The sequence below is a fragment of the Podarcis bocagei genome (genome assembly GCF_964188305.1).
Source record: "Podarcis bocagei genome assembly, chromosome: 13".
NCBI lineage: Eukaryota > Metazoa > Chordata > Lepidosauria > Squamata > Lacertidae > Podarcis > Podarcis bocagei.
Window position 1 is genome coordinate 10,335,364 of NC_138138.1, and position 27,334 is coordinate 10,362,697.

At 46.2% G+C, this 27,334-nt stretch overlaps 1 protein-coding gene and 1 long non-coding RNA gene across 2 annotated transcripts in view; both read right to left on the bottom strand.

Moving 5' to 3' along the window:
- LOC308571492 overlaps positions 1-27,334 on the bottom strand; it is a 116,865-nt gene that overhangs the window by 13,284 nt on the left and 76,247 nt on the right. The gene's annotated exons all lie outside the window — the stretch shown is intronic.
- PARM1 (prostate androgen-regulated mucin-like protein 1) overlaps positions 21,996-27,334 on the bottom strand; it is a 34,700-nt gene continuing 29,361 nt past the window's right edge. Inside the window, exons 3-4 of the mRNA XM_081166787.1 lie at positions 25,975-26,053; positions 21,996-23,851 (exon numbers count right to left, since the gene is read on the bottom strand). Of these exons, the coding sequence (XP_081022913.1) occupies positions 23,767-23,851; positions 25,975-26,053 (164 nt within the window). The 3' untranslated portion in view covers positions 21,996-23,766. The remainder of the gene's footprint in view (positions 23,852-25,974; positions 26,054-27,334) is intronic.

The following is a 27,334-nucleotide window of genomic DNA, read 5'->3' on the forward strand; positions in this document are numbered from 1 at the left end:
CTTATATAGAGCTCCAGTACAGTGTAACTGTAACAACTTTCTAAAACTATCCAATCACTGAACGTCACTTTCGATCCCTTATTTGCATAACTATCTACAGTATCCCCCTGCTGGTCCAGGGTGAGAACATAACATTGGCAATGCCAGCGGACCTCTCCTTTCTCAGAAAGGCCGTTGGGGGGGTTCCTTATGGCCCTACAATCTCTGTCACCCTCCTCCACACACTCCAGTTTCTCAATTTCCTTCTTAAATTGTTTACCCAGAAGTATGCACCTCTGTATTTAATGAGCCTGCACCCAGGCAAGCAGGTACATAGGATTGTGTCTAAAATACTGTGCAACTCTTCCCCCCCCCAATTTTTTTTATTCATTTTATAACACAAATAAACAACATAAACAGAAAAACAAACAATACAAACAAATTCTTGTCTTATCCTTATTTCTTCTAAATATTGTTAGGTGGGCTTCCCCAAGTCCCACCTATCTGATTTTCATTTTACCTCAGCGGTTTACATATATCATAATTTTTAACAATTTTTTTATCACACTTACTTCTACCATAAAAATCTTCACAATTTATCCCTTACAAATAATACAGTTTTAAAATACACTATCTTCTACTTCTAACCCTACAGCCTATATCCACTTCCAAAGCTATTCTAAGATTTAAATATTAACATATTTTTTTCAAGTATTCTTTAAACTTCTTCCAATCTTCTTCCACCTCTTCTCACTGGTCTCAGAGTCTCCCAGTCAGTTCGGAAAGTTCCATATAGTCCATCATCTTCATCTGCTATTCTTAAAAATACTGTGCAACTCTTATTTGGACTAATCTCAAAATGGTATGTATTTAGTGATGTATGGAAGTGAGACCTGGACCATAAAGAAGGCTGATCGCCGAAGAATTGATGCTTTTGAATTATGGTGCTGGAGGAGACTCTTGAGAGTCCCATGGACAGCAAGAAGATCAAACCGATCCATTCTGAAGGACATCAGCCCTGAGTGCTCACTGGAAGGACAGATCCTGAAGCTGAGGCTCCAATACTTTGGCCACCTCATGAGAAGAGAATACTCCCTGGAGAAGACCCTGATGTTGGGAAAGATGGAGGGCCCAAGGAGAAGGGGACGACAGAGGACGAGATGGGTGGATAGTGTTCTTGAAGCTACCAGCATGAGTTTGACTAAACTGCGGGAGGCAGTGGAAGACAGGAGTGCCTGGCGTGCTCTGGTCCATGGGGTCACAAAGAGTCGGACACGACTAAACGACTAAACAACAACAACAAAATGGTATGTGGCCTGTGTTTCTGGGATCTACTGCTAGTGTTCTCCACCATACATGCTTAGGTGCAGATGATGCCTGTATATGGTATATAGATAAATGAAAAGAACAAATGAATGAATACTTTCCATCATTTTCTCTTTGAGTAACACCAAGCAGGAAGTCGTTGCTGAAACAGAGGCTTTTATTCTTTTTTTGCTGTGACTAAATTGTGCTTCAGTCCTGATGGCTTAGTTAGTATGCCATTTCTTAATTCCCCAGGTGCCCTGACTGAGAAACTGAGGAAACACTGGCCAGCAATGACTCACATGCCGTCTAGTAGTTAAAAGCTCAAACCTATGAATGATACATGATGGGTGTTATTTTCCACCACAGTGCTGGTACCTAATGCGTTAAAGGATGGTTGCAGAGATCTAGTATGATGGCTGCTAGAAATTTAGGGACAGGACAGGAAATATTGTGAGTTTTCCCTTTTTAAAATTGGTTTAGACACACAAAATATAAAGAACAGGAACAATAAACACAGAATCATAGCTGTCAACTTTTCCCTTTTCTTGCGAGGAATCCTATTCGGAATAAGGGAATTTCCCTTTAAAAAAGGGAAAAGTTGACAGCTATGAACAGAATCACAAAGGGTGAGGTAAAAAACAGAAGCCCATTCAGTGATTCTTCATACATTATGTAGTTGTTACTACATTCCATACTTTAAAAATGTTCATTACAGGTAGCACAAAGTCAGCAAATACCAAATAATACTGAGGAGGAGATCTTTAACCTAGGACATCTGTTTTTCCTTGGACTTCGGTTGATCCAGATATGTGTTTGCACTCTCGTAAAGAAAGCTCACAAGCCACTATCTGACATTTTGACACATTTCTCCTCCTTCTGTAAACACAGAGATTGGCAAGGTGGCTCACTGTTACTCCGGCTTGGTGTGGCAATGTTCCTGCGGTGGCGAGAGTAGCAGCGCATAAGGAAAAGCGTTTGTCTGTAGTTTAAAGGTGCTGGGAATTGTAGTTCCGGGAGGGGTAAACTATAGCTCCCATGATTCAGGGTGGGGGCGTACACAGTCTCTGGCTGTCCATTTCCATTCACTCTCTGGCGCATGGTCAATGGGCAGCAGTACCCTCAAAGTCCAGGTGCATAGCGGTACCCAAGGCCAAAAAGTTAATTTGGCACCTGAGGCAGACAATCCTACAAGCACTTCTCCACTTCCCCAGGTACAACAATAATGAATTAAATAACAACCCTTTTATGAGACCCAAATTCAACTCCCCAAGGCAGCCGCCTCACCTTGCCTTGGGTTTGTGAGGCTAGACCTCTCTCTCACTCTTTGACCTTAAACCAAATAATAATAATAATAATAATAATAATAATAATAATAATAATAATAATAATAATTTTATTTATATCAGCATTATATAGTCAGCATTATATATTCAGACCCGTGGTTCTCAAAGGTTGTGGTGCGCCACACTGATGTGGCAGGAGAGGATAGTGATATGGCAGGAAGATTCAAGGATAATATATTTTGGGAATGATTCATGTTCTTATGTAGCTGCATTGTTTTATACTTTCTGGGTGTCCCATGATCATATTATAAAGTTGTTGTGTTCTATAAATAAATAAATAGATAGATGAGAGAGAGAGAGAGAGAGAGAGAGAGAGAGAGAGAGAGATAATAGATATACAGGTGAAACTCGGAAAATTAGAATATCGTGGAAAAGTTCATTTATTTCAGTAATTCAACTTAAAAGGTGAAACTAATATATGAGATAGATTCATGACATGTAAAGCAAGACATATCAAGCCTTTATTTGTAATAATTGTGATGATCATGGCGTACAGCTGATGAAAACCCCAAATTAACAATCTCAGAATATTAAATGAAATCAGCAAAACAAGGACTGCAAATAGAGCAATATTGGACCTCTGAGAAGCATGCATATGTACTCAGTACTTGGTTTGGGCCCCTTTTGCATCAATTACTGCCTCAATGCGGTGTGGCATGGATGCTATCAGCCTGTGGCACTGCTGAGGTGTTATGGAAGACCAGGATGCTTCAATAGCAGCCTTCAGCTCTTCTGCATTGCTCGGTCTCATGTCTCTCATCTTTCTCTTGGCAATGCCCCATAGATTCTCTATGGGGTTCAGGTCAGGCGAGTTTGCTGGCCAATCAGTCACAGTAATCCCATGGGCACTGAACCAGGTTTTGGTACTTTTGGCAGTGTGGGCAGGTACCAAAGTCCTGCTGGAAAATGAAGTCAGCATCCCCATAAAGCTTGTCTGCGGAAGGAAGCATGAAGTGCTCCAAAATCTCCTGGTAGACGGCTGCGATGACCCTGGACTTAATGAAGCACAGTGGACCAACACCAGCTGACGACATGGTTCCCCAAATCTCTTTTCTGATGAGAGCAGCTTTTGCATCTCATTTGGAAACCAAGGACCCGAGTCTGGAAGAAGAATGGGGAGGCACACGATGCCAGATGCTTGAAGTCCAGTGTGAAGTATCCACAGTCTGTGTTGATTTGGGGAGCCGTGTCATCAGCTGGTGTTGGTCCACTGTGGGGTTTTCATCAGCTGTACGCCATGATCATCACAATTATAACAAATAAAGGCTTGACATATCTCACTTTGCATGTCATGAGTCTATCTCATATATTAGTTTCACCTTTTAAGTTGAATTATTGAAATAAATGACCTTTCCCATGATATTCTAATTTTCCGAGTTTCACCTGTAAATAAAGCAAGTAAGCCCACAAGCAATTCATTTCTTTCAAAGAGTCACTTGTGAACACAAATCTCACTTTCCTGCCTCTGGCACACAATTTGCTACACCTGTAGTACCTCTCCGTTATCAGTTGGGGTTGCTCAAGCCATGGTACAAGGACTGCATGGTGTCCGGCTGTCCGTCTGACAAAATGCCTGCCTTCTCAGTGGAGCCGTCCCTGAGAATTAAGAAGGGGCCCAGTTCTGCTTAGTTACGTGTTTCATTGATACGTCAGCGAGTGGTGACTATTTCTGGAAAGCTCATAACCCCGTTCACATAAGCCTCAATCTTTACTGCCAGACAGCATGAGTTTACAGTGAGCATTGCAGCTTTAAGACTTTGTGCAAATCTCTGAAACTCCTGTGGTCTCCCATATGGTGTGTCAAAGCCCACCCCACCCTCCCAAATAAGGCAGGGAAAATAAAGGGGGATAATTATAAACCACCTGAGATGGAAGATTTGGAGATTAGTTTTGTCTCAGCCATCAGCTTAGGCTGTTCAGTCCAGTCACACCTAGGCTAGTCGTACAGCTAAGCATTCAGAGGTAGCTTTGCGGTTTTATTAACTAGTGTATTGTTGCTGTTGTTTTTCACTTAATCACTGTATTTCCCCTTAAGAGTTCCCAATATGGTGTATAAACATAAAGCACAAATAAGAAGATCGGATAAAAGAACACCAACTATGATAGAATCGCTGAAACACAAAATATCAACAAGCTGAAAACTTATTCTGATAAGATATTCACTTGTACCACCATGCAGCCAGTGTACACCAGGACATAAGGAGATTTTCTAGCAACTGAATCACTTGATTTACCAGGGAAAGATGGTAAGGGGTGCCACAATAGAGAAGGCCCTGTTCCTCATTCTCACAGATTATATCTGTTGTTAGACAGGGCATGGAGCACATCTTCTCTGGCAAATCCAAAGTCTAGGGAGGGACATAGGCTGTGTGCACTCCGACTAGCTCTGCACCCAGTGTGCTCCCACTTCTGGTTTGGGAAGTAGTGTGCGCATGACGTTAGCCCCGATCCATAGCTATCCTGCATCCTGTCGTAAAATACTATGCATCTCCCCCGAAACCAGTTTCAATCTGAATTGAGAAAAAGAATGGCCTACCTAGTGATCTCTATCAATGAACATCTATACTTACCCAGGTCCTTCGAAGGAAGCCATGCCAGTTAGTGGTTTAAAACCAGTATCTGTTCTTAACATAAATAGGATCATGGTGTCGTGGTAGGACAAATTGCCCCTAGTGGATTTTGTCCCTTTAAAAAGGTAAAGGGACCCTTGACCATTAGGTCCAGTCACGGACGACTCTGAGGTTGCGGTGCTCATATCGCTTTACTGGCTGAGGGAGCCGGCATACAGCTTCCGGGTCATATGGCCAGCATGACTAAGCCACTTCTGGCGAACCAGAGCAGCGCACGGAAACTGCGTTTAACTTCCCGCCGGAGCGGTACCTATTTATCTACTTGCACTTTGATGTGCTTTCGAACTGCTGGGTTGGCAGGAGCAGGAACTGAGCAACGGGAGCTCACCCCGTCGCGGGGATTCGAACTGCTGACCTTCTGATCGGCAAGTCCTAGGCTCTGTGGTTTAACCCACAGCGCCACCCGCGTCCCTTAAAACCTACTCAATGAGCTGAGTAAATGCTGCAGTTTTGCAGTTGTCCTGGGCTTCCAAGGGCTCCACCTGCCGCAGAGACATTCTTTGTACCAGAAATGCAACTGCCTCTGGGGCAGTAAGAATCTCTTTCGGGGGGCCTCCCAGTATTTTAATAGTTTGCTCTCCGGAGTTCAACGGGAGGGCTGTAACCTGACATGGAAACAGCTGAAAAGCCATGTGTGTTATGTGCTATTTTCTAATGGCAGTTGTTGAGTTGTTCTGGCCCGTCCATGTAATCCTATTCCAATGATGCTCTGGCAGGTCATATTAGATCCAGTTCACCTGTTGCCATTAGGAGCGTGTGTGTATATTATGAACAATTTCAAGTTGCTTCCATGTGGAATCACAGTGTTGAAAATTGCCTGCAGCTGACCAGTACCAGGCCTTGAGAGTGGTTTCTTCCATAGCTAAACTTCACAGAACATTTGTTATTAGAATCATAGAGTTGGAAGAGACCCTGAAGATCATCTCGACCACCTCCCTGTAATGCAGAAATATGCAGCTGACCGATACAGGAGTTGAACCTGCAACCTTGGCGTTCTCCGCATCATGCTCTAACCAACTGAGCTATCCAAGGTATTACTGATTAACAGAATGAGTTCCGTGTAGTTTATGTAAGGATGTAGACTAGCAGTGGGACGTGGGTGGCGCTGTGGGTTAAACCACAGAGCCTAGGACTTGCCGATCAGAAGGTTGGCAGTTCGAATCCCTGCGACGAAGTGAGCTCCCGTTGCTCGGTCCCTGCTCCTGCCAACCTAACAGTTCGAAAGCACGTCAAAGTGCAAGTAGATAAATAGGTACCACTGCAGTGGAAAGGTAAATGGTGTTTCCATGCGCTGCTCTGGTTTGCCAGAAGCAGCTTAGTCATCCTGGCCACATGACCCAGAAGCTGTACGCCGGCTCCCTCGGCCAATAAAGCGAGATGAGCGCCGCAACCCCAGAGTCGTCTGTGACTGGACCTAATGGTCAGGGGTCCCTTTACCTTTAGATTAGCAGTAAGAAATAGTCTCTGGTCCATGGGGTCACAAAGAGTCGGACACGACTAAACGACTAAACAAAGAAATAGTCCACATTCAGTGGGTAATTCAGTACTCACTGAAGAGAACATTAATATTGCCTTTTCTCAACAGCTTTATGCAAGTAAGGTGTATATAGGAGAGGGGCAGTACCTCTGGTGGGGAACTCCTCCTCCTTCTTCTGAGCTAGTTTGTCCACTTTTGGTCTCCATCCTGCACTCTCACCTGTGGCTCCTAGAAGCTGTTAGCATGTGATGGCGGCCGCACCCTGGGAACGTCTTCAACTGGCTGGCTAAACCAGGTGAGGGCAGCTGATAGGTCTCAAACCCTTGGTGAGTTCACGCAAAGACAGGCTCTGGCGAACTGAGCAGATGAGACCAATAGTGGGTCCAATGGTCAAGAAGGTGGTTTCTGCACATGCTGCAGAGGGAAGTAAGGGGCAGGTGGGGCTTGTCAACCTAGGAGCAGGAAGATTCTATTGCCTTGTGGGATATACAGTGGTACCTTGGTTCTCAAACTTAATCCGTTCTGGAAGTCTGTTCCAAAACCAAAGCGTTCCAAAACCAAGGTGCACTTTCCCATAGAAAGCAATGCAAAATGGATTAATCCATTCCAGGCTTTTAAAAACAACCCCTAAAACAGCAATTTAACATGACTTTTACTATCTAACGAGACCACTGATCCATAAAATTAAAGCAATAAACAATGTACTGCAATCACACAATCAATCAGTTAGTAGCTGAACTGGGTTCCACACAGTCACAAAAACAAAACAAAAAAGAGCCACAAAAACGCAAAATAAATAGCAAAAACAGACAGACCACAGTGTAACACTTAAAATGGAAGTGTGAGTGCCTGGAGGCGATTGGAGGTTGGATGGCGGCTAACAGATTGAGGTTGAATCCTGACAAGACAGAAGTATTGTTTTGGGGGGACAGGAGGCGGGCAGGTGTGGAGGATTCCCTGGTCCTGAATGGGGTAACTGTGCCCCTGAAGGACCAGGTGCGCAGCCTGGGAGTCATTTTGGATTCACAGCTGTCCATGGAGGCACAGGTCAAATCTGTATCCAGGGCAGCTGTTTACCAGCTCCATCTGGTACGCAGGCTGAGACCCTATCTGTCTGCGGACTGCCTCGCCAGAGTGGTGCATGCTCTGGTTATCTCCCGCTTGGACTACTGCAATGCGCTCTACGTGGGGCTACCTTTGAAGGTGACCCGAAAACTACAACTAATCCAGAATGCAGCAGCTAGACTGGTGACTGGGAGCGGCCGCAGAGACCACATAACACTGGTCTTGAAAGACCTACATTGGCTCCCAGTACGTTTCCGAGCACAATTCAAAGTGTTGGTGCTGACCTTTAAAGCCCTAAACGGCCTTGGTCCAGTATATCTGAAGGAGCGTCTCCACCCCCATCGTTCTACCCGGACACTGAGGTCCAGTGCCGAGGGCCTTCTGGCAGTTCCCTCACTGCGAGAAGCCAAGTTACAGGGAACCAGGCAGAGGGCCTTCTCGGTAGTGGCACCTTCCCTGTGGAACGCCCTCCCACCAGATGTCAAAGAGAACAACAACTACCAGGCTTTTAGAAGACATCTGAAGGCAGCCCTGTTTCGGGAAGCTTTTAATGTTTGATGTATTATAGTATTTTAATATTCTTTTGGAAGCCGCCCAGAGTGGCTGGGGAAGCCCAGCCAGATGGGCGGGGTATAAATAATAAATTTTTATTATTATTATTAGTAGTAGTAGTAGTAACACTCAAAACGGTGCATGCCCGGATTCCGAAAAAAGTTTGCAAACCAGAACACTTACTTCCGGGTTTGCAGTATTTGGGTTCCAAGTTGTTTAAGTACCAAGGTGTCTGAGAACCAAGGTACCACTGTATACACCATGGGTAGGCAAACTAAGGCCCGGAGGCCAGATCTGGCCCAGTCGCCTTCTAAATCCGGCCTGCGGACGGTCCGGGAATCAATGTACTGTACTATAAAATAAATAAAAGAGCATTGTAGATGATAAAAATTAAAATGAACATTTTATCTTACCTGCACTGATGATAGTCATTGTTTGGATGGGGCGCATTTATCCATTTCCTCAGTCACACAATCAATCAATCAATCAATCAATCAATCTGTAGCTGAACTGGGATCCACACAGTCACAAAAACAAATTAGGTGAAAAAGCCTCAAAACCAAAAACGCAAAATAAATAGCAAAAACAAAGCACCAAATATAAGCTCCAAATATCACCTTAGAACACTGCAACCAGAAACAGAAGGCTTGAATTAAAATGGGGGGGGGGACACACACAAATTAGCAGCGCAACAGGAAACACAGGGGGACTCAAAACGGAGCATGTTCAGCTTCTGAAAAATACAGTGGTACCTTGGGTTACATACGCTTCAGGTTACATACGCTTCAGGTTACAGACTCCGCTAACCCAGAAATAGTACCTCGGGTTAAGAACTTTGCTTCAGGATAATGAACAGAAATTGCGTGGCGGCGACAGCAGGTGGCCCCATTAGCTAAAGTGGTGCTTCAGGTTAAGAACAGTTTCAGGTTAAGAACGGACCTCCGGAACGAATTAAGTACTTAACCCGAGGTACCACTGTAGTTTGAAAACCGGAACACCTACTTCTGGTTTTGCAGTGTTCAGGTTCCAAGTTGTTCATGAACTAAGCTGTTCGAAAACTGAGGAACCACTGTATTTGGAAGAAGAATAGGCTCAGGAGGAAAGCCTACACAAATCCGGAGGGGAGTCCCTAGGACATTTGGATGGTTCCTTGTTCGCCTCCTCATAGAATCATAGAATCATAGAGTTGGAAGAGACCACAAGGGCCATCGAGTCCAACCCCCTGCCAAGCAGGAAACACCATCAGAGCACTCCTGACATATGGTTGTCAAGCCTCTGCTTAAAGACCTCCAAAGTAGGAGACTCCACCACACTCCTTGGCAGCAAATTCCACTGTCAAACAGCTCTTACTGTCAGGAAGTTCTTCCTAATGTTTAGGTGGAATCTTCTTTCTTGTAGTTTGGATCCATTGCTCCGTGTCCGCTTCTCTGGAGCAGCAGAAAACAACCTTTCTCCCTCCTCTATGTGACATCCTTTTATATATTTGAACATGGCTATCATATCACCCCTTAACCTCCTCTTCTCCAGGCTAAACATGCCCAGCTCCCTTAGCCGTTCCTCATAAGGCATCGTTTCCAGGCCTTTGACTATTTTGGTTGCCCTCCTCTGGACACCTTCCAGTTTGTCAGTGTCCTTCTTGAACTGTGGTGCCCAGAACTGGACACAGTACTCCAGGTGAGGTCTGACCAGAGCAGAATACAGTGGCACTATTACTTCCCTTGATCTAGATGCTATACTCCTATTGATGCAGCCCAGAATTGCATTGGCTTTTTTAGCTGCCGCGTCACACTGTTGGCTCATGTCAAGTTTGTGGTCAACCAAGACTCCTAGATCCTTTTCACATGTACTGCTCTCAAGCCAGGTGTCCCCCATCTTGTATTTGTGCCTCTCATTTTTTTTGCCCAAGTGCAATACTTTACATTTCTCCCTGTTAAAATTCATCTTGTTTGTTTTGGCCCAGTTCTCCAATCTGTCAAGGTCGTTTTGAAGTGTGATCCTGTCCTCTGGGGTGTTAGCCACCCCTCCCAGTTTGGTGTCATCTGCAAATTTGATCTGGATGCCCTTGAGTCCATCATCCAAGTCGTTGATAAAGATGTTGAATAAGACCTCCTGGCAACTCTTGCAGCCAAGCTGATGCCGAACATATTGCTCTGCTTTCCTTTGGGCCCCATCAATAAGGCTGAGAGGGGGATCTTGTTGTTTAGGCAGCCCAAGACCTCCACGCCCACTGCCCAAGCTTGCACCCTGGGGAAGTCACTGGTGCTGCTAACACAGCAGTTTGACTTCACCCCTGAAGGCGCACTCTATTGTCTCTTGAGACAGACGGATGCCAGCAACAAATATTCTAGCAATTAAATATGCCTTTCTGCATCTGTGTAGTCAGCCTTAGCCAATTTATTTACATACCGCATATTCCACAAATAAATCTGTGCTCAAAGGGGGTGGCTTTGATTTTGCTCTGAGGGAGAGGTGCTCTTCAATTCCTCGCCCCACCTTTGGGTGAAGCTGCTTCTGTCTGATACTTAAAGGTAAAGGTAAAGGGACCCCCTGACCTTTAGGTCCAGTCGTGGCTGACTTTGGGGTTGCGGTGCTCATCTCGCTCTATGGGCCGAGGGAGCTGGCGTTTGTCTGCAGACAGCTTCCGGGTCATGTGGCCAGCATGACTAAGCCGCTTCTGGCGAACCAGAGCAGCGCACGAAAACACCGTTTACCTTCCCGCCGGAGCGGTACCTATTTATCTACTTGCACTTTGACGTGCTTTTGAACTGCTAGGTGGGCAGGAGCAGGGACTGAGCAACGGGAGCTCACCCCATCATGGGGATTCGAACCACCGACCTTCTGATCGGCAAGTCCTAGGCTCTGTGGTTTAACCCACAGCGCCACCCGCGTCCCTGATACTTATCAACATATTAAAATGTAAACCACACACAGCTGTCACTTCAAAATCATTTAATTCTTGCCCAGCCCTTTTACAGCAAAGTTGGAGAAACCTTGAATGTTGTTGGACTCCCAATGCCCCTCAGCCCTCACTGGTTTGGCGGTGTGTCTACTGCTCTATAACAAGTCCACTCATTCCAATGGGATGGGCTGTTTTATTTTTCAGGGTATTCCAAAGCACTGTGGTAGTCTTTACATTGCAAATACGTCTGTCAAAAGATAAACCACTACCAGAATGTTGGTCATATATATCTGGCTCCCAGTACATTTCCAAGCACAATTCAAAGTGTTGGTGCTGACCTTTAAAGCCCTAAACAGTCTTGGTCCAGTATATTTGAAGGAGCGTATCCACCCCCATCGTTCTACCCGGACACTGAGGTCCAGCTCCAAGGGCCTTCTGGCGGTTCCCTCACTGCGAGAATCCAAGTTACAAGGAACCAGGCAGAGGGCCTTCTCAGTAGTGGCACCCGCCCTGTGGAACTCCCACCATATGTCAAAGAGAACAACAACTACCAGACTTTTAGAAGACATCTGAAGGCAGCCCTGTTTAGGAAAACTTTTAATGTTCGATGTATTACAGTATTTTAATATTTTTTTGGAAGCTGCCCAGAGTGGCTGGGGAAGCCCAGCCAGATGGGCAGGGTATAAATAAATTATTGTTATTATTATTATAGGCAAATATATCACCTAAAGTATGTTAAAGGCAGGCAAATGCTGCTTTTCGCTGAACAGCAATAATTAAAACAAGCTTTTAAAAAGTAGGAAAAGCCTGTTTCACCGTTGCTGTTTTCAGAACTTGTTGTTGGAGTCGCTATCTTGACCCATTATTGTTTTTAGATTGATGGCAGTTCGAACTGTAAATTCCTGAAATGCTCTGCACAGTTTGGCAGCTGTACAAACTGAAAATATCCTTACAGTGCAACCTTATGCACGTCTACTCAGAAGTAAATCTTGTCAAGTTCAATGGGCCTTACTCACTGGAACAGAGTGTAGAATTGCAGCCTAGAATGTGTCTGGATAACTTTTAACACCACCCATGCGCAAAAGCAAAGTATCCGTTGGCTTAGGGCAGTTCAAAATTTTTAGAAGGGGGAAAAAACCCTAAGTGGGCAAAACCCTAAAAACAGCCCAACAAGACATAAGTATGCTGTTTGTCGTGTGTGTGTGTGTGTGTGTGTGTGTGTGTGTGTGTGTCTTGGATTGAAGACTGGAGGTGGAGCTGGAATTCTGAACAGAAGGACTCCATATTGCAAGTCTCACTCGTAAGGCCAATCAGTGGCGTAGCGTGGGTTGCCAGCACCCGGGGCAAGGCAAGTAATTTGCGCCCCCTAACCCGTGGATTTGCGCCCCCTAACCCTAACCCCCAGATGTTGCGCCCGGTGCGGCCGCCCCCCCCTGCACCCCCCACACTACGCCACTGAGGCCAATAACAGCCCCTATGGATTTGATGAAAAAAGCAGGACATAAATTTTTAAATTAAATTTCACGAAAGTATTTTTGTCAGAAGAATTAAAATCATGCTGCTCTGCAAATATGGAGCACCAAGGGAAACAGACCTTCTTCCTAAACTTGCAGCACCTGCCCCATGTTGAATCCAGACCCCTTTTCGCATTGCTGACGTAAGCAACAAATAGACATAGGTCAACTCATAGGATTCCTCTAAGCAACACAGTATAGTCAAGATGCTTCATAAGGTGAAACAGTTTTGCTGGTCCCAGGTGCTTTGTCCTCCTCATCCAGATCTGGACCTGAAAGACTAAGTAAAAATATGGGTGTATAGAGGGTAGGTTATAGGCAGATTGCTTTGGGCAGGTGGAGGTGGTCAACATTACTTTTTCTAATAGCAACAGTAATTAAGTGATTAAGCTTCCTTAGCAATGGTACTGCCTGTCCAGTGCTGAAGCCTTAGATTTGTTTCCACAGTTTGTTTTATAACTTGTAAATATTTGATTGAGTTACTTTAAAATTAAATAAAATTAAAGCTTAGAGTTTGGAGATATTCTGGTTTGGGGCCTCGTATATGTGTACCTCCATTGGTGACCCTGCAAAAAAACCATTTATCTAGTCCCTTTTGAAGAGCTTCTTGCCCATTTGACTAGCAACTGGCACCTTCTCGACAAATATATTGTGGGTCATGTTTATCAGATAGTCTGTAAACACCTTTTTTGGAGTGGAATGGGAGGGCTGACACTTTTTGCAATCTGGGGAAGTGGCTAGGTAAAGGGACCCCTGACTGTTAGGTCCAGTTGTGGACGACTCTGGGGTTGCGGCGCTCATCTCGCTTTACCAGCCGAGGGAACCGGTGTACAGCTTCCGGGTCATGTGGCCAGCATGACTAAGCTGCTTCTGGTGAACCAGAGCAGCGCACGGAAACGCCGTTTACCTTCCCGCCAGAGTGGTACCTATTTATCTACTTGCACTTTGACGTGCTTTCGAACTGCTAGGTTGGCAATAGCTGGGACCGAGCAATGGGAGCTCACCCCATCGCGGGGATTCGAACCGCCGACCTTCTAATCGGCAAGCCCTAGGCTCTGTGGTTTAGATCCCCAGGATTGCTTGTTTGCTGCGAGACAGAACCTATCCTGTGCATTTGGGAACTTGGTGAGAAGGACTTGCCTGCGTGGCTCAGAAGAAATTGAGGACAAGAGATTAGGGTTTTTTTTCACTACAACTTTCCCCAGCCACCCTGGGGGGCTCCCAACAGAATATTAAAAACACAATAAAACATCAAACATTAAAAATTTCCCTAAACGGGGCTGTCCTCAGATGTCTTCTAAAAGTCAGATAGTTGTTTATTTCCTTGACATCTGATGGGAGGGTGTTCCACAGGGCGGGTGCCACCACCAAGAAGACCCTCTGCCTGGTTCCCTGTAGCTTCACTTCTCGCAGAGAGGGAACTGCCAGAAGACTCTCAGAACTGGACCTCAGTGTCTGGGCAGAACGATGGGGGTGGAGACGCTCATTCAGGTCTAGTGGGCTGAGGCCGTTTAGGGCTTTAAAGGTCAGCACCAACACTTTGAATTGTGCTGGGAAACATGCCTGTAACAATCAGTCAATGGGTTGAAGGTGATGCAAAGAGAGTCTTCCAGCTCAAGCCCTACTAACCACTGTCAGACAGAAAGGAGAACTGAATATACCACCCCTCTCCTCCGACACTAGTAATTTAATTCATGAAAGTGTGTTGTGCTGCGATTGTGCAAATCCTGAGTGCGGCAGCTAAAAACTGAACACCAGTCAGCTCCCAAGTGTCACAGGGCTCATTTCTCCTTCGGTTCAAGCTGTATCTAGAGGCACCAACTCTCTTGGCTGTGCTACACACAAGTCACAATAGTCTCTCCACTCTCATTTTTGAGAGCAGGGGACCAGCTGGACTTGCCCTTAAAAGGTACTATGTTGGTGTGATATTTTTAGATGCTGAATTAGCTTTCAGATAGGAGCTGCAGAGAGGGAGTGACGTGACCCAGCTAAGATTCTAAATCTATTGCCTCTGTCCCCATGGTTACAGTTTCCTCTTCTTGACTGGGATCAAGCATAACAAGACACCACAAACATAATCTTGGCGAGAATGTGGACTGCCTTGCTTAGCACAGAAGGAAGATGAGCAACAGAGAGAATAAAGTGGGAAATGATGTAATGTGAGATAAATAATTGCTAGGAAGTGCGCGTGCATGCATGTGTATGTGCATTTTAAGATGGAAGCAAACTATTTGCTATGCAAAAAATAACAATCCAACCCCCAATGGGGTAGTGCACAGTCTGTCATAATTAACTGTACAGTGCTATCTCAGGTTACATATGCTTCAGGTTACATACGCTTCAGCTTACAGACTCTGCTAACCCAGAAAGAGTACCTCGGGTTAAGAACTTTGCTTCAGGATGAGAACCGAAATTGTGCTCCGGCAGAGCGGCAGCAGCAGGAGGCCCCATTAGCTAAAGTTGTGCTTCAGGTTAAGAACAGTTTCAGGTTAAGAACAGACCTCCGGAACGAATTAAGTACTTAACTCGAGGTACCACTGTACTGTAATACATATTGGTGTATATAGGAACTTACACCAATACTGGTTGCAACCACAAAGTCCTGGTCCTCATCAATTTTGGAAGTATCACCTCTTAGAAGGAATATCTTCCCCCAGTTTCCTTGCCCATTTACCCAATTTTGAAGGAATCGTTTTGCTGCTTTTCACAGTCCACTTGGGCTTTCGCCATCGTAAATCATTTGATGCCAACGTTCAAACTTGGTGTACTTTGCTGCTGATTTCTGATCATTTATGAAAAAGTTGAATGGCTAGGAGAGCCTTTTAGCAGCTCTGTCCAGTTTGCCAGCTATGGCCGTTCCTGGAGGGGAATAGCCTGACCACCGTAGTGCCTGCATTGGCAATATTGAGGCTGGATTGCTGCAACATGCTTGATGTGGGGCTGCGCTTGGTTCTGGTTTGGAAGCTCCAGCTGGTGCAGAATGCTGCAACCAGACTACTGATGGGGGCATATGGATGAGAACATGTGACACCATCCTAAAGACATATGCACTGGGCGCCCATCTATTACAGAGCAATGTTTAAGGTCCTTGTATTCATTTCGCTGTGGGTTAAACCACAGAGCCTAGGACTTGCCGATCAGAAGGTCGGCGGTTCGAATCCCCGTGACGGGGTGAGCTCCCGTTGCTCGGTCCCAGCTCCTGCCAACCTAGCAGTTCGAAAGCACGTCAAAGTGCAAGTAGATAAATAGGTACCGCTCTGGCGGGAAAGTGTTTCCGTGCGCTGCTCTGGTTCGCCAGAAGCGGCTTAGTCATGCTGGCCACATGACCTGGAAGCTGTACGCCGGCTCCCTTGGCCAATAAAGCGAGATGAGCGCCACAACCCCAGAGTCGGTCACAACAGGACCTAATGGTCAGGGGTCCCTTTACCTTTATTCATTTCCTCATAAGAAACTGTCTGGGTTCTGAGATCTTTGGAGGAAATCCTTCTCACAGTTCTACCACCCTTAGAGGCACACTTGGTGGGGACGCAGGAGAGGGCCTTCCTGTGGGATGTAACATCACTGAAGCAGTCAAGTCCAACATTTCCTGTTTGCTCAGAGTGGACGCATCGGGGAATGTTTGCTCCAGCCAGGAGGACTTCCTGTCACACCTGGTCTGGAGCATCCTTCCCCTGTGTGTGACCAAGTAGATGGGCATGACCCTAGCAGACCCTACAAAAGGGCTGGTCACATAGCCATCTTCCCTTTTTGCCCTTTTTGCCTTTCCCCCTTATGCTCTCTGCTGGGTCTCAGCCAGCAGCACATGGTCTCATTCCTCACAGAGGATGAACCCACACTTTTCTCTGTACGTTTCCAAGCACAATTCAAAGTGTTGGTGCTGACCTTTAAAGCCCTAAACGGCCTCGGCTCAGTATATCTGAAGGAGCATCTCCACCCCCATCGTTCTGCCCGGACACTGAGGTCCAGCGCCGAGGGCCTTCTGGCGGTTCCCTCACTGCGAGAAGCAAAGCTATAGGGAACCAGGCAGAGGGCCTTCTCGGTAGTGGCGCCCTGTAGAACGCCCTCCCATCAGATGTCAAAGAGATAAACAACTACCTGACATTCAGACATCTGAAGGCAGCCCTGTTCAGGGAAGTTTTTAATGTGTGACATTTTAGTGTATTTTTGGTCTTTGCTGGAAGCCGCCCAGAGTGGCTGGAGAAACCCAGCCAGATGGAGGTGGAGAAGGAAAATGGCGACGGAGGTAGCAGCCTAACCAGAACCTCCCATTTTTAATTAAGCTTTTAATTAGGTTTTAGCCATCTTCTGACCTTATGTTTATATTTTTAGTCGTTACTTTTTACCCCCTCTGCTTTTAGCCCAATGGATTATTGTTTTATTGTTTTATTATCTACTGTTTTATGGCTCTACCCAGCCAGATGTGCGGGGTACAAATAAATTATTATTATTATTATTATTATTATTATTATTATTATTATTATTATCTGTAACTCTAACTACAAGATAAAGCCTGCCTTCAGGACCATACTGTGAACTGAATGTAAGTAAACCTTATCGTTCCTTTTAAAAGAAGACTGTTGTGTCATTATTGTTTTTAAGAGGGAACTAAAAGGGATTTATCAGGAACAATCCAATCTGGACAAGCCAGACTGGATTGATCAACTCAAATGATTCTCACAAATCCATCAACTAGCTTCCTGCAATGTGCAAGGGAATGTGCTCTGCTACTAGCTCACTAGCATGAGTGAGGAAGGTTAATATTTAATCAGTATATCCTCTCCTACTATCCTCAACATTCCCACACTTCTCAGAGAGCCAGTGTGGTATAGTGGTTAAGAGCGGTGGACCCGTAATCTGGTGAACCAGGTTCGATTCCCCGCTCTTCCACATGCAGCTGCTGGGTGACCTTGGGCTAGTCACACTTCTCTGAAGTCTCTCAGCCTCACTCACTCACAGAGTGTTTGTTGCTGGGGAGGAAGGGAAAGGAGATTGTTAGCCGCTTTGAGACTCCTTAGGGTAGTGATAAAGCGGGATATCAAATCCAAACTTCTTCTTCCTCTTCTCAGTGGTGGCTTCTCCTGGTCTTTGGAACTCCCTCCCTAGAGAAGGTAGCCTGTCTCCCTCCTTGTTGTCCTTCTTGTATCAACAGGTGTCAGGGAACTGCCATCGGAGCCAGGGGGAGAGGGAGGGCTCCAGAGGGGTTCCGGAGAGCGTCCCGGGAGGGAGAGAAGCAGCACATCTTCTGGGGAAGGAAATCAGCGTAGCACCAGTGGAGAAGGGGGGCAGATGGGGGAATCAGCGAGGTGGCTCCATGACTCCTCGCCGGGGACCAGCGGGGAGAGCACGGGTCCTCCGCTGCCCACACCCTCCCTGCGCAGAAGGCTTCCGCGCAGGGAGACTAGGCGTCAAAGAGCTTCTTTGCTGGAAGAAGTTCAAGAAATGCCCACTGACGGATTCTGCCAGCGATTGAGACAGCCACGGGCGAGTGGCTGTCCAGACAGAAAGGGTTCACTCAGGCAACCCAGCCAGGTGTGGCGCCGATTTACGCACGAGCAACCCCTAGAACCATTACAACAGGCTTTTGGGAACTGACTGCTTCTAATGAAAGGGCTGGTGCTGTGCTGCTTTTATCATAATTGTTGTATGTTTTAATAGATCTCTCTCCTGGCAATAGCTTTGTCCTTCCAGTTGACACACTTGTTGTTGATGGTATAGTCCAGGGGTAGTCAACATTTTTATACCTACCGCCCACTAATGCATCTTTCTTGATGGTAAAATTTCCTTACCACCCACCAGTGCTCAATGGAAGGAATCATCTTGTGCCGTAGAACCCCCTACCGCCCACCTAGAATCCTGAAACACCCACTCGTAGGGTGTAGGGGCCAGGTTGACAACCCCTGGTATAGTCAATCAAATATACAGTATGCATATACAGTGGTAAGGACCCCTGACCATTAGGTCCAGTCGTGACTGACTCTGGGGTTGCGGCGCTCCTCTCGCTTTATTGGCCCAGGGAGCCGGCGTACAGCTTCCAGGTCATGTGGCCAGCAGGACTAAGCCGCTTCTGGCGAACCAGAGCAGCGCACGGAAATGCTGTTTACCTTCCTGCCGGAGCAATACCTATTGATCTACTTGCACTTTGATGTTCTTTCGAACTGCTAGGTTGGCAGGAGCAGGGACCGAGCAACGGGAGTTCACCCCATCATGGGGATTCGAACCACCGACCTTCTGATCGGCAAGTACTAGGCTCTGTGGTTTAACCCACAGAGCCACCCGCGTCCCTAATATACAGTGGTACCTCGGGTTAAGTACTCAATTCATTCCGGAGGTCTGTACTTAACCTGAAACTGTTCTTAACCTGTAGACCACTTTAGCTAATGGGGCCTCCTGCTGCTGCCGTGCCACCGGAGCACGATTTCTGTTCTCATCCTGAAGCAAAGTTCTTAACCTGAAGCACTATTTCTGGGTTAGCGGAGTCTGTAACCTGAAGCGTATGTAACCCGAGGTACCACTGTATAACATATACCCGGTAGTTTGCATATTTTTTTAGATGTGGTTGTGAATGTAGGAAAAGCTGTTTGTGGCTGTCGCAGCAGGAAAGAGGCTGATTGCATCTGGTTTTAAGGTGTATGTTGCCTGGCCTAGTTGCCTTTGGAGATAAGATCATTGGACCTAGATTGTTCTCCACGACTTGGCTCTTGACAGTTTCTGACATGGAGATGCCTACGCAGTTAAGTGCCTGGCTGCCCTATTTCCTGTCAGCCTTCATGAAAAGGGGCTGCCACTCAGCATCCATTAACAGATAAGTGATCAATTACTTATGTTACATCTAGACACTAACACTTCACGGCTATAAGAAGAGCCTGAGGTGAGTCAATCAGATGTCACCTCAGCATACCTGTTCCCTTAAAAAGGTAAAGGTAAAGGACCCCTGACAGTTAAGTCCAGTCGTGAACGACTCTGGGGTTGCGGCGCTCATCTCGCTTTACTGGCCGAGGGAGCCAATGTTTGTCCACAGACAGTTTTTCTGGGTCGTGTGGCCAGCATGACTAAGCCGCTTCTGGCGAAGCCAGAGCAGCGCACAGAAATGCCATTTACCTTCCCGCTGGAGTGGTACCTATTTATCTACTTGCACTTTGACGTGCTTTCCAACTGCTAAGTTGGCAGGAGCAGGGACCAAACAATGAGAGCTCACCCAGTCACGGGGATTCAAACTGCAGATCTTCCGATTGGCAAGCCATAGGCTCAGTGGTTTACACCACAGTGCCACCCGCGCCCCTTACCTGTCCCCTTATCTGAGGGATATACGCAGGGCTGCAAAGTGGCAAACTTGGAGGCGGTCTTCCATATAACGTCATCTGATTTGACATCCTGCCCACAACAGATCCCCATTGGAACAGATGCAAGACTCGCCATAATTCAGCGGCTTCTGTTACGACTCCAAAAGGTTTAATGGATACAGTAGGCCTGCTTATGTTCTTCAGAACAGGCTTGCCAACTTTGCAATTAAAATGCTGGCACGGGGTCAGGGACTGGGATTCCCGCAGCAGCAGGGCTATTAGCAAGGAGTGTACTTCTTCTCCCTACATTTTTGTGGCCCTGAATCTTGAACAGTCACGGGGGCCCCTTCGCAACCAGCAACAAGGTCTGTGAAACCACACTGTTATCTTCTTGAATGGGATTGTTCCATGACAGATCACCACACCTTTACAACAGCTGAGTCTCAAAAACTTTGGAATTAAAATATATAAATAAAATAATAATAATGTATTATTATTGATACCCCGCCCATCTGGCTGGGTTTCCCCAGCCAAATCAATCTGAGTTGTGCAACTCAAATTGCGTCTACTGGAATCCCAGTCCCTGACCCCGTGCCAGCATTTTAATGCATGCTATCGATTGTGAATGGAAGAAGCACACTTAATGGCTGGGTTCTCCTCCAGCAAACATGGAAGCAAAAGACAGTAGAGAATGCTTAGTAAATGCCCAGTGCTAGTTCCCGGGTTTCCCTCTTACCGCTTTTAGCCATGTGCTCTCTAGCTCCCTCCCCCAAACCATTCCCATAGTTCCTGTTGGCAGTATCTCTTTTTTAGGTTTCCCATCCCCTCCTAATTATTTTATTCAGGCCTGCTTTCTTGGATGTGCTCTGCGGATGATGACAGCAGCATCTGAAATTCCCCAGGTGCATTTTGCACCAGGCTATTGGCCACTTGCGACCAAGTGAAGATGTCTTCATCATCTGGGAAATCACTGGATCCTGGCTGTTTTCACACACTAACAACACATCATTTAGAATTCCATCAGTGATATTTTATCTGCACTATCAGAATGAATTTCAGGAACCAAAAAGGCGTATTGAAAATTAAGACTTTAGAACCATCTGGTCCTCAAATGGCAAACTAGATGTTTTGGCGACTGTAACCCTGGTTTAAGGAGTTGTATATCTGAGTTTCTAACGCTGGCATGGCATTACTCTGAAGGTTCTGTTACGGAAGAGAGCTAAAATGGGGGGAACACCTACTCCTAGCCCCAAAAGGCCTTGCACCTAGACGTGACCAACAGCTTTCCAAAGCAAAAATGGGGAAGCACTTTTTTAAAGGTTGGCGCTGTGGGTTAAACCTCAGAGCCTAGGACTTGCCAATCAGAAGGTCGGTGGTTCGAATCCCCGCAACGGGGTGAGCTCCCGTTGCTTGGTCCCTGCTCCTGCCCACCTAGCAGTTCAAAAGCATGCCAGTGGAAGTAGATAAATAGGTACCGCTCCAGCGGGAAGGTAAATGGCGTTTCCGTGCGCTGCTCTGGTTCACCAGAAGCGGCTTAGTCCTGCTGGCCACATGACCAGGAAGCTGTATGCCGGCTCCCTCAGCCAGTAAAGCGAGATGAGCACCGCAACCCCAGAGTCAGCCACGACTGAACCTAATGGTCAGGGGTCCCTTTACCTTTAAGAAAGCAAGGCTGTGTACACAGTCCCATTTATTCTGCATTCAATGTGCTCCTAAACTGGTTTGGGAAGCGGCACACGGCATTGGCCGCAATCCATCCTTATCCCGTCCTTTCTTTTGAAAGACTGTGTTTTGATGCATTTCCCCCCAAATCCAGCTTCGAGCCAGCCTGAGAAAAGCAATGGCCTAGCTGTGCTTCAAGCTGGCAATGTGTTCGCACCCACATACTTTGTGCTAACTCCTGTTTAACAGGTTTACTTCTATAGAAAAAAAGCGTGAAAGAGAGATCTTTATTATTGTCAAAGTTTATTTGTAGTGCAAACAAGTAGCTGTTTAGCCTCTGGGAGGGAGGAATCAATTTCCCACCCCCTTACACTGTGCACTAAAGAGTTTAGCACAAGAATCTTCCTCCATCCAGCTTTTAATGCAAAAAGGTTGCAGAGACAAGAGTGCTACAAAACAGAAAAACGAAAAAACAGAGAAACACAGGTGTTTTGCTGGAGGTTCATACGGTGTCTCTGCCATCCAGCACAGCAGCAACTTTTTAAATGTGCGAGAATCATTCCTTCCTTCCTCACTTGCCCTAGCATCTAGCCACAGACATGCTGCCCTATCTTTTTGGGGGTTGATATAAAAATAAAAGGAGGGTACCCCCCCCAACTCTGGATAATATGTTGTTCAAACCTCATTGTGACAGCAAACTTGCTTGCAAAATCAATTCAATGTACCAATGTGACTTTGTGCCCTTAAAAATGGAAGGGAAGGAGATAAAAAAACAACAGCAACTGGTAGACTTTGCATACTGAGAAGGCAGAAAGCAACACTGTAGTACTGAAAATGTCTTTTCTGAAATGGAATCCTTCTTTCCTTCTTTCTATAATGGAAAATACATCAAAGGCTTGCGTCTAGGGTTCAGCTTAACGTTAGTCGCCATCGGCTGGAACTCAATAATGAGGAATGAGGTGTTTTACTTCTATTTGGCTTGAGAAGTTTTGATTTGTAATGCAAATTATCCGCTGGCCTTCGCTACCTTTGCATCACGAAGCTGCCTTTTCTGCTTTTTCCTAATCTGTATGTGCTCAAAAGGCGAGGACCCCCTTATCTAACACACTTCTGAAAACACGTCTGAACTGACAAACTTGGGGTGTGGAAAAATAGCCCTTGAGAGTTTGCTTTTCCAAATGGTCCCCACAAAACAAACTTTATTGAAGGCAATTCCATGGAGAGCCTCTGTATTTGGGAGGTAACAATAACTTTACCATGAGCTGGTGGGCTCATGACTTAACACTGGGCTTCAATAAATTTCCAAAAACATTTGCCCAAACTGTAATAGATTTTTGTGAAAGGAGGCCCCAATGAACTGGACCCTACAGAAGGCTGGGGAGGGGAGCAGGACAACAGACTGCCATTTCTGGCTAAAGCCCCTATTACTGTTACATTCTGCCTTTCTTTAGCAAAACATTTAATAAGAACTTCAGTGATATATCAGGTTGCTCCAACCTTCAGCTGAATTCTAATCAGAACACTTTCTTAAGGAGACAAGCCAGAAAAGGCAATTAAAGCAAGAATCAAGATCTGCCGTTTAATTCTGGGAGATCCCTGAGCAACTTCTACCACGATTTTCTGCTATCTGACAACTCTCAAAGGTCACATTCTTCATTGCAGGTCTCCTGTTACAACCGAGTTGCTGGGAGCCCAAACGGCCACAGCAGAACTGGTGGCGAAACTTTCCACGGACTTCGTTCCTTTTTGCAGGAATCCTAATCACTTTGCAGAACGTTAGGGTTTGGAGGCAACGGCACCCGCAAGCAAGTATTCTCGTAGCTACGGATTCCAACTCTTGCCCGATTTCTTGCTGAACGCTCCACTCAGGTTGGCTTGTTTTTCGTTTGGGGCCTGCGCTGCAAAAAGGTATGTTGACAACGCATCAGCAGAAACAGCAGGAGGAGCGACAACGCGGACACTGTATGCAGAAGGATTATCGGACCATGGCGCTTTTAGTGAAATAAGTGCTTCATAAATACACGAGCAGTTTTTGGCTTTGATGGATTCTCCTCCATTTAAGAGTCGTCATAGAGAGGGTTGTTGTAGTTTCCCCAGGATCCATAGTCGTGGTCATCCAAGAGTCTTCCATACGAAGAATGCCTGAGGGAGGGAACAGAAACAGAAGCGTACTCCGGTCAGCCTATGCTTATTACAGAAATGTAAGGTTCTGGAGTAACAATTATAACAATAAGAATCCCTCCTTCACCTGCCTCCTCCCTCTGCCCTTTTGGGGATTGTACTTCCATTACTTAAAACATCCAGGCTGATCAGACATTTAAAAGTGCTTGTGAAAGGACTGCTATCTCAGAAGATCAAATTGTGATTACAGTGGTACCTCAGTTTACGAACTTAATCCGTTCCGGAAGTCCGCTCTTAAACCAAACCCGTTATTAAAGCGAGGAACATTTTTCCTAATGAGGCCTCCTGCCGCCACTGCCTTTCCACAGTTCAGATTCCGTTCTTAGACTGAGGTAAAGTTCTCAAACCGGGACACTACTTCTGGTTTTGAGGAGTCCGTAAACCGAATAGTTCATAAACAGGACTGTTCTTAAACTGAGGTACCACTGTAATTTAAAAAGTAGATCTAAGGATTTTAGCAGACCACAACCTTAACATGAGTCAACAGTGTGATGCAGCAGCTGTTCTAGAGTACATCAACAGGAGTCTAGTGTCCACATCAAGGGAAGTAATAGTCCCACTCTATTCTGCTTTGGTCAGACCCCATTTGGAGCACTGTGTCCCGTTCTGCGCAGCAGAAGAATATTGACAAACTGGAGCGTTTGCAGAGGAAGGTGACCAAGATGATCAAGGGTCTGGAAACCAAGCCAAGGAATGGTTGAGGGAGTTAATATGTTCAGCCTGGATAAGAGGAGACCAAATGGAGGTATGATAAAAAGGTAAAGGACCCCTGACAGTTAAGTCCAGTCACGAACGACTCTGGGGTTGCAGCGCTCATCTCGCTTTACTGGCCGAGGGAGCTGACGTTTGTCCGCAGTTTTTCTGGGTCATGTGGCCAGCATGACTAAGCCACTTCTGGTGAACCAGAGCAGCGCATGGAAACACTGTTTACCTTCCCCCCAGAGCAGTACCTATTTATCTACTTGCACTTTGACGTGCTTTCGAACTGCTAGGTTGGCAGGAGCAGGGACAGAGCAACGGGAGCTCACCCTGTCGCGGGGATTCGAACTGCTGACCTCATCGGCAAGCCCAAGGCTGTGGTTTAACTCACAGCGCCACCTGCATCCCTTCTTAAGGTATGATAGCCATCTTCAAATATCTAAAGGACTATAACCCTTTAGCAAGCCTATGGAGGAAGCTTGTTTTCTCCTGCTCCAGAGGGTGGGTCTCAAAACCAATGGCTTCAAGTTATAAGAAAGGAGATATCGACTAAAGATCAGGGAAGGACTTTCTGACAGTAAGAGCTGTTCAACAATGGAGCTGATGGACTCTCCTTCCTTGGAGTTGTTAAAGCAGAGGTTGAGTGTCCATCTCTCATGGATGCTGTAGTTGAGATTCCTGAATTGTAGGAGGTTGAAGACCATCAAGGTCCCTTCCAATTCTAGGATTCTAAGTTTCTCACCTGTGGTAGCCTGTTGTCAGTATGCTGTTGCATTTGGTTATCGGTTGATACTTCTATTGTTCTTGGGTTTTGGCACAGCTTCTGTATGCCTCCCTGGGAATACTTTGGGATGGGGTACTCCTCATCAGTGAGACACGGGTGGCGCTGTGGGTTAAACCACAGAGCCTAGGACTTGCCGATCAGAAGGCCGGCGGTTCGAATCCCCGCAACGGGGTGAGCTCCCATTGCTTGTTCCCTGCTCCTGCCAACCTAGCAGTTCGAAAGCACGTCAAGTGCAAGTAGATAAATAGGTACCGCTCCAGCGGGAAGGCAAACGGCGTTTCCGTGCACAGCTCTGGTTCACCAGAAGCGGCTTAGTCATGCTGGCCACATGACTCGGAAGCTGTATGCCGGCTCCCTTGGCCAATAAAGCGAGATGAGCAACCCCAGAGTCGGCCACGACTGGACCTAATGGTCAGGGGTCCCTTTACCTTTACCTTACTCCTCACCAGGTGTCTATATGCTATCTGGATAAGAAGTGAATTTTATAGGGGTTCTTTCCACTTTCAGCTGTAGAGGAGTGACTGTAAGAACCATAGTTAAGAAGCCAGCCTCTCCCCAAGGAACTACTGCCTCTCCTCTAAGTAAAGGCACCAATTCTTACCTGATCTTCAGGAATGCGGCTATGCCAAACACCAACAGAACCACTGCAATCACTGTGATGGTAATAGCTGCAATGCTACCTGCACAGCAAAGGAGATGCATCAGAGATCACAGTTTCACCTTCAACCATCCAGATTATTTTTCATCCTACGATTCAGTCTGCAGGCACACTGCCCTCTAATGTAGAAAACATGGCAAACCAAGGAAGCTTTCAGCATGGAGTGCTCAAAGCATATTAAGCTCCGACTCCAAATCCTGCGATTTGAAAATCTGCACGCACACAGACAGACAGTGTGGCGTAATTATAATAGCCACTAGGACCTAAATAGCGCCTTTCTTCTCTGAGGTCAGTCCTATCATCCTCCGATTTAAGCAGCAGAAGTGAGGGGGAGAGAAAATGGTTGCTTGCTTAAGGCCATCAAGTGACGTTATGGCTATGAGATTTAATCTCTGGGGCTTTGAACTTCTGCGTTCAAAGCCTGTGCGCTCTTATTAAGTGGCTAACTGCTATTCCAGCTTTTTTAATACTAGCTTGTAAAAGCAAGGAGAGGGACTGGAGGGCGACATTAATCTTTGTAGTGGGGAAAAAAGAACCAATCACTGCCTGAGTACTAGAGGCCCTCTATCTGCTCTTTCTCTCCTTGTCTCATTCACTAAAGACAGCCTAGCAGGTCCCATGTCTTCAAGGTACTTTCAAAGTCAAGACTGGAGAACCTGTGGCACTCCAGTCGCTGGGGCTCCAATTCCCATCAGCCTCAGTCAATGGTGAGAGAGGATGGGAGCTGCAGTCCAACAATATCTGAACCGAGGGTCCTGTCTGGTGGCCAGGTTCTGCGCCCAGATTTGTAGGCACAGATAACCCTCTGGAATAAAATAGCTTACTAGGGAAATGCTGAAGTTGCCCTTTGAGGTGCCTCAGGGTCAATTTTTATGGTAGCCCAAATCTCAGTTGTACGGGTGTATGTACCGTATTTTTTGCACCATAACACTCACTTTTTTCCTCCTAGAAAGTAAGGGGAAATGTCTGTGTGTGTTATGGAGGAAATGCCTACGGGTGGCATGCCTACGGATTTTCCTCCTCTAAAAACTACGTGCGTGTTATGGTCGGGTGCGTGTTATAGAGCGAAAAATATGGTATATATCTCAATTAAACTCATGAGCTATAGCTGCAATCTGCTCTGATTGTATATTTTATCTTTATGAACTCTGTTTTTATTGTGTTATGCGAGCTGGTCTTTGGCCGTAATAAATTATCTATCCATCTGTGAACTGAGGGTCACAGGTCCCCTTCCGGTCCAATAAACACGGAAGCCCACCATCTTAGCTGTGTGTCCTGGAAGACCTGCTAGATTTTTTCCACC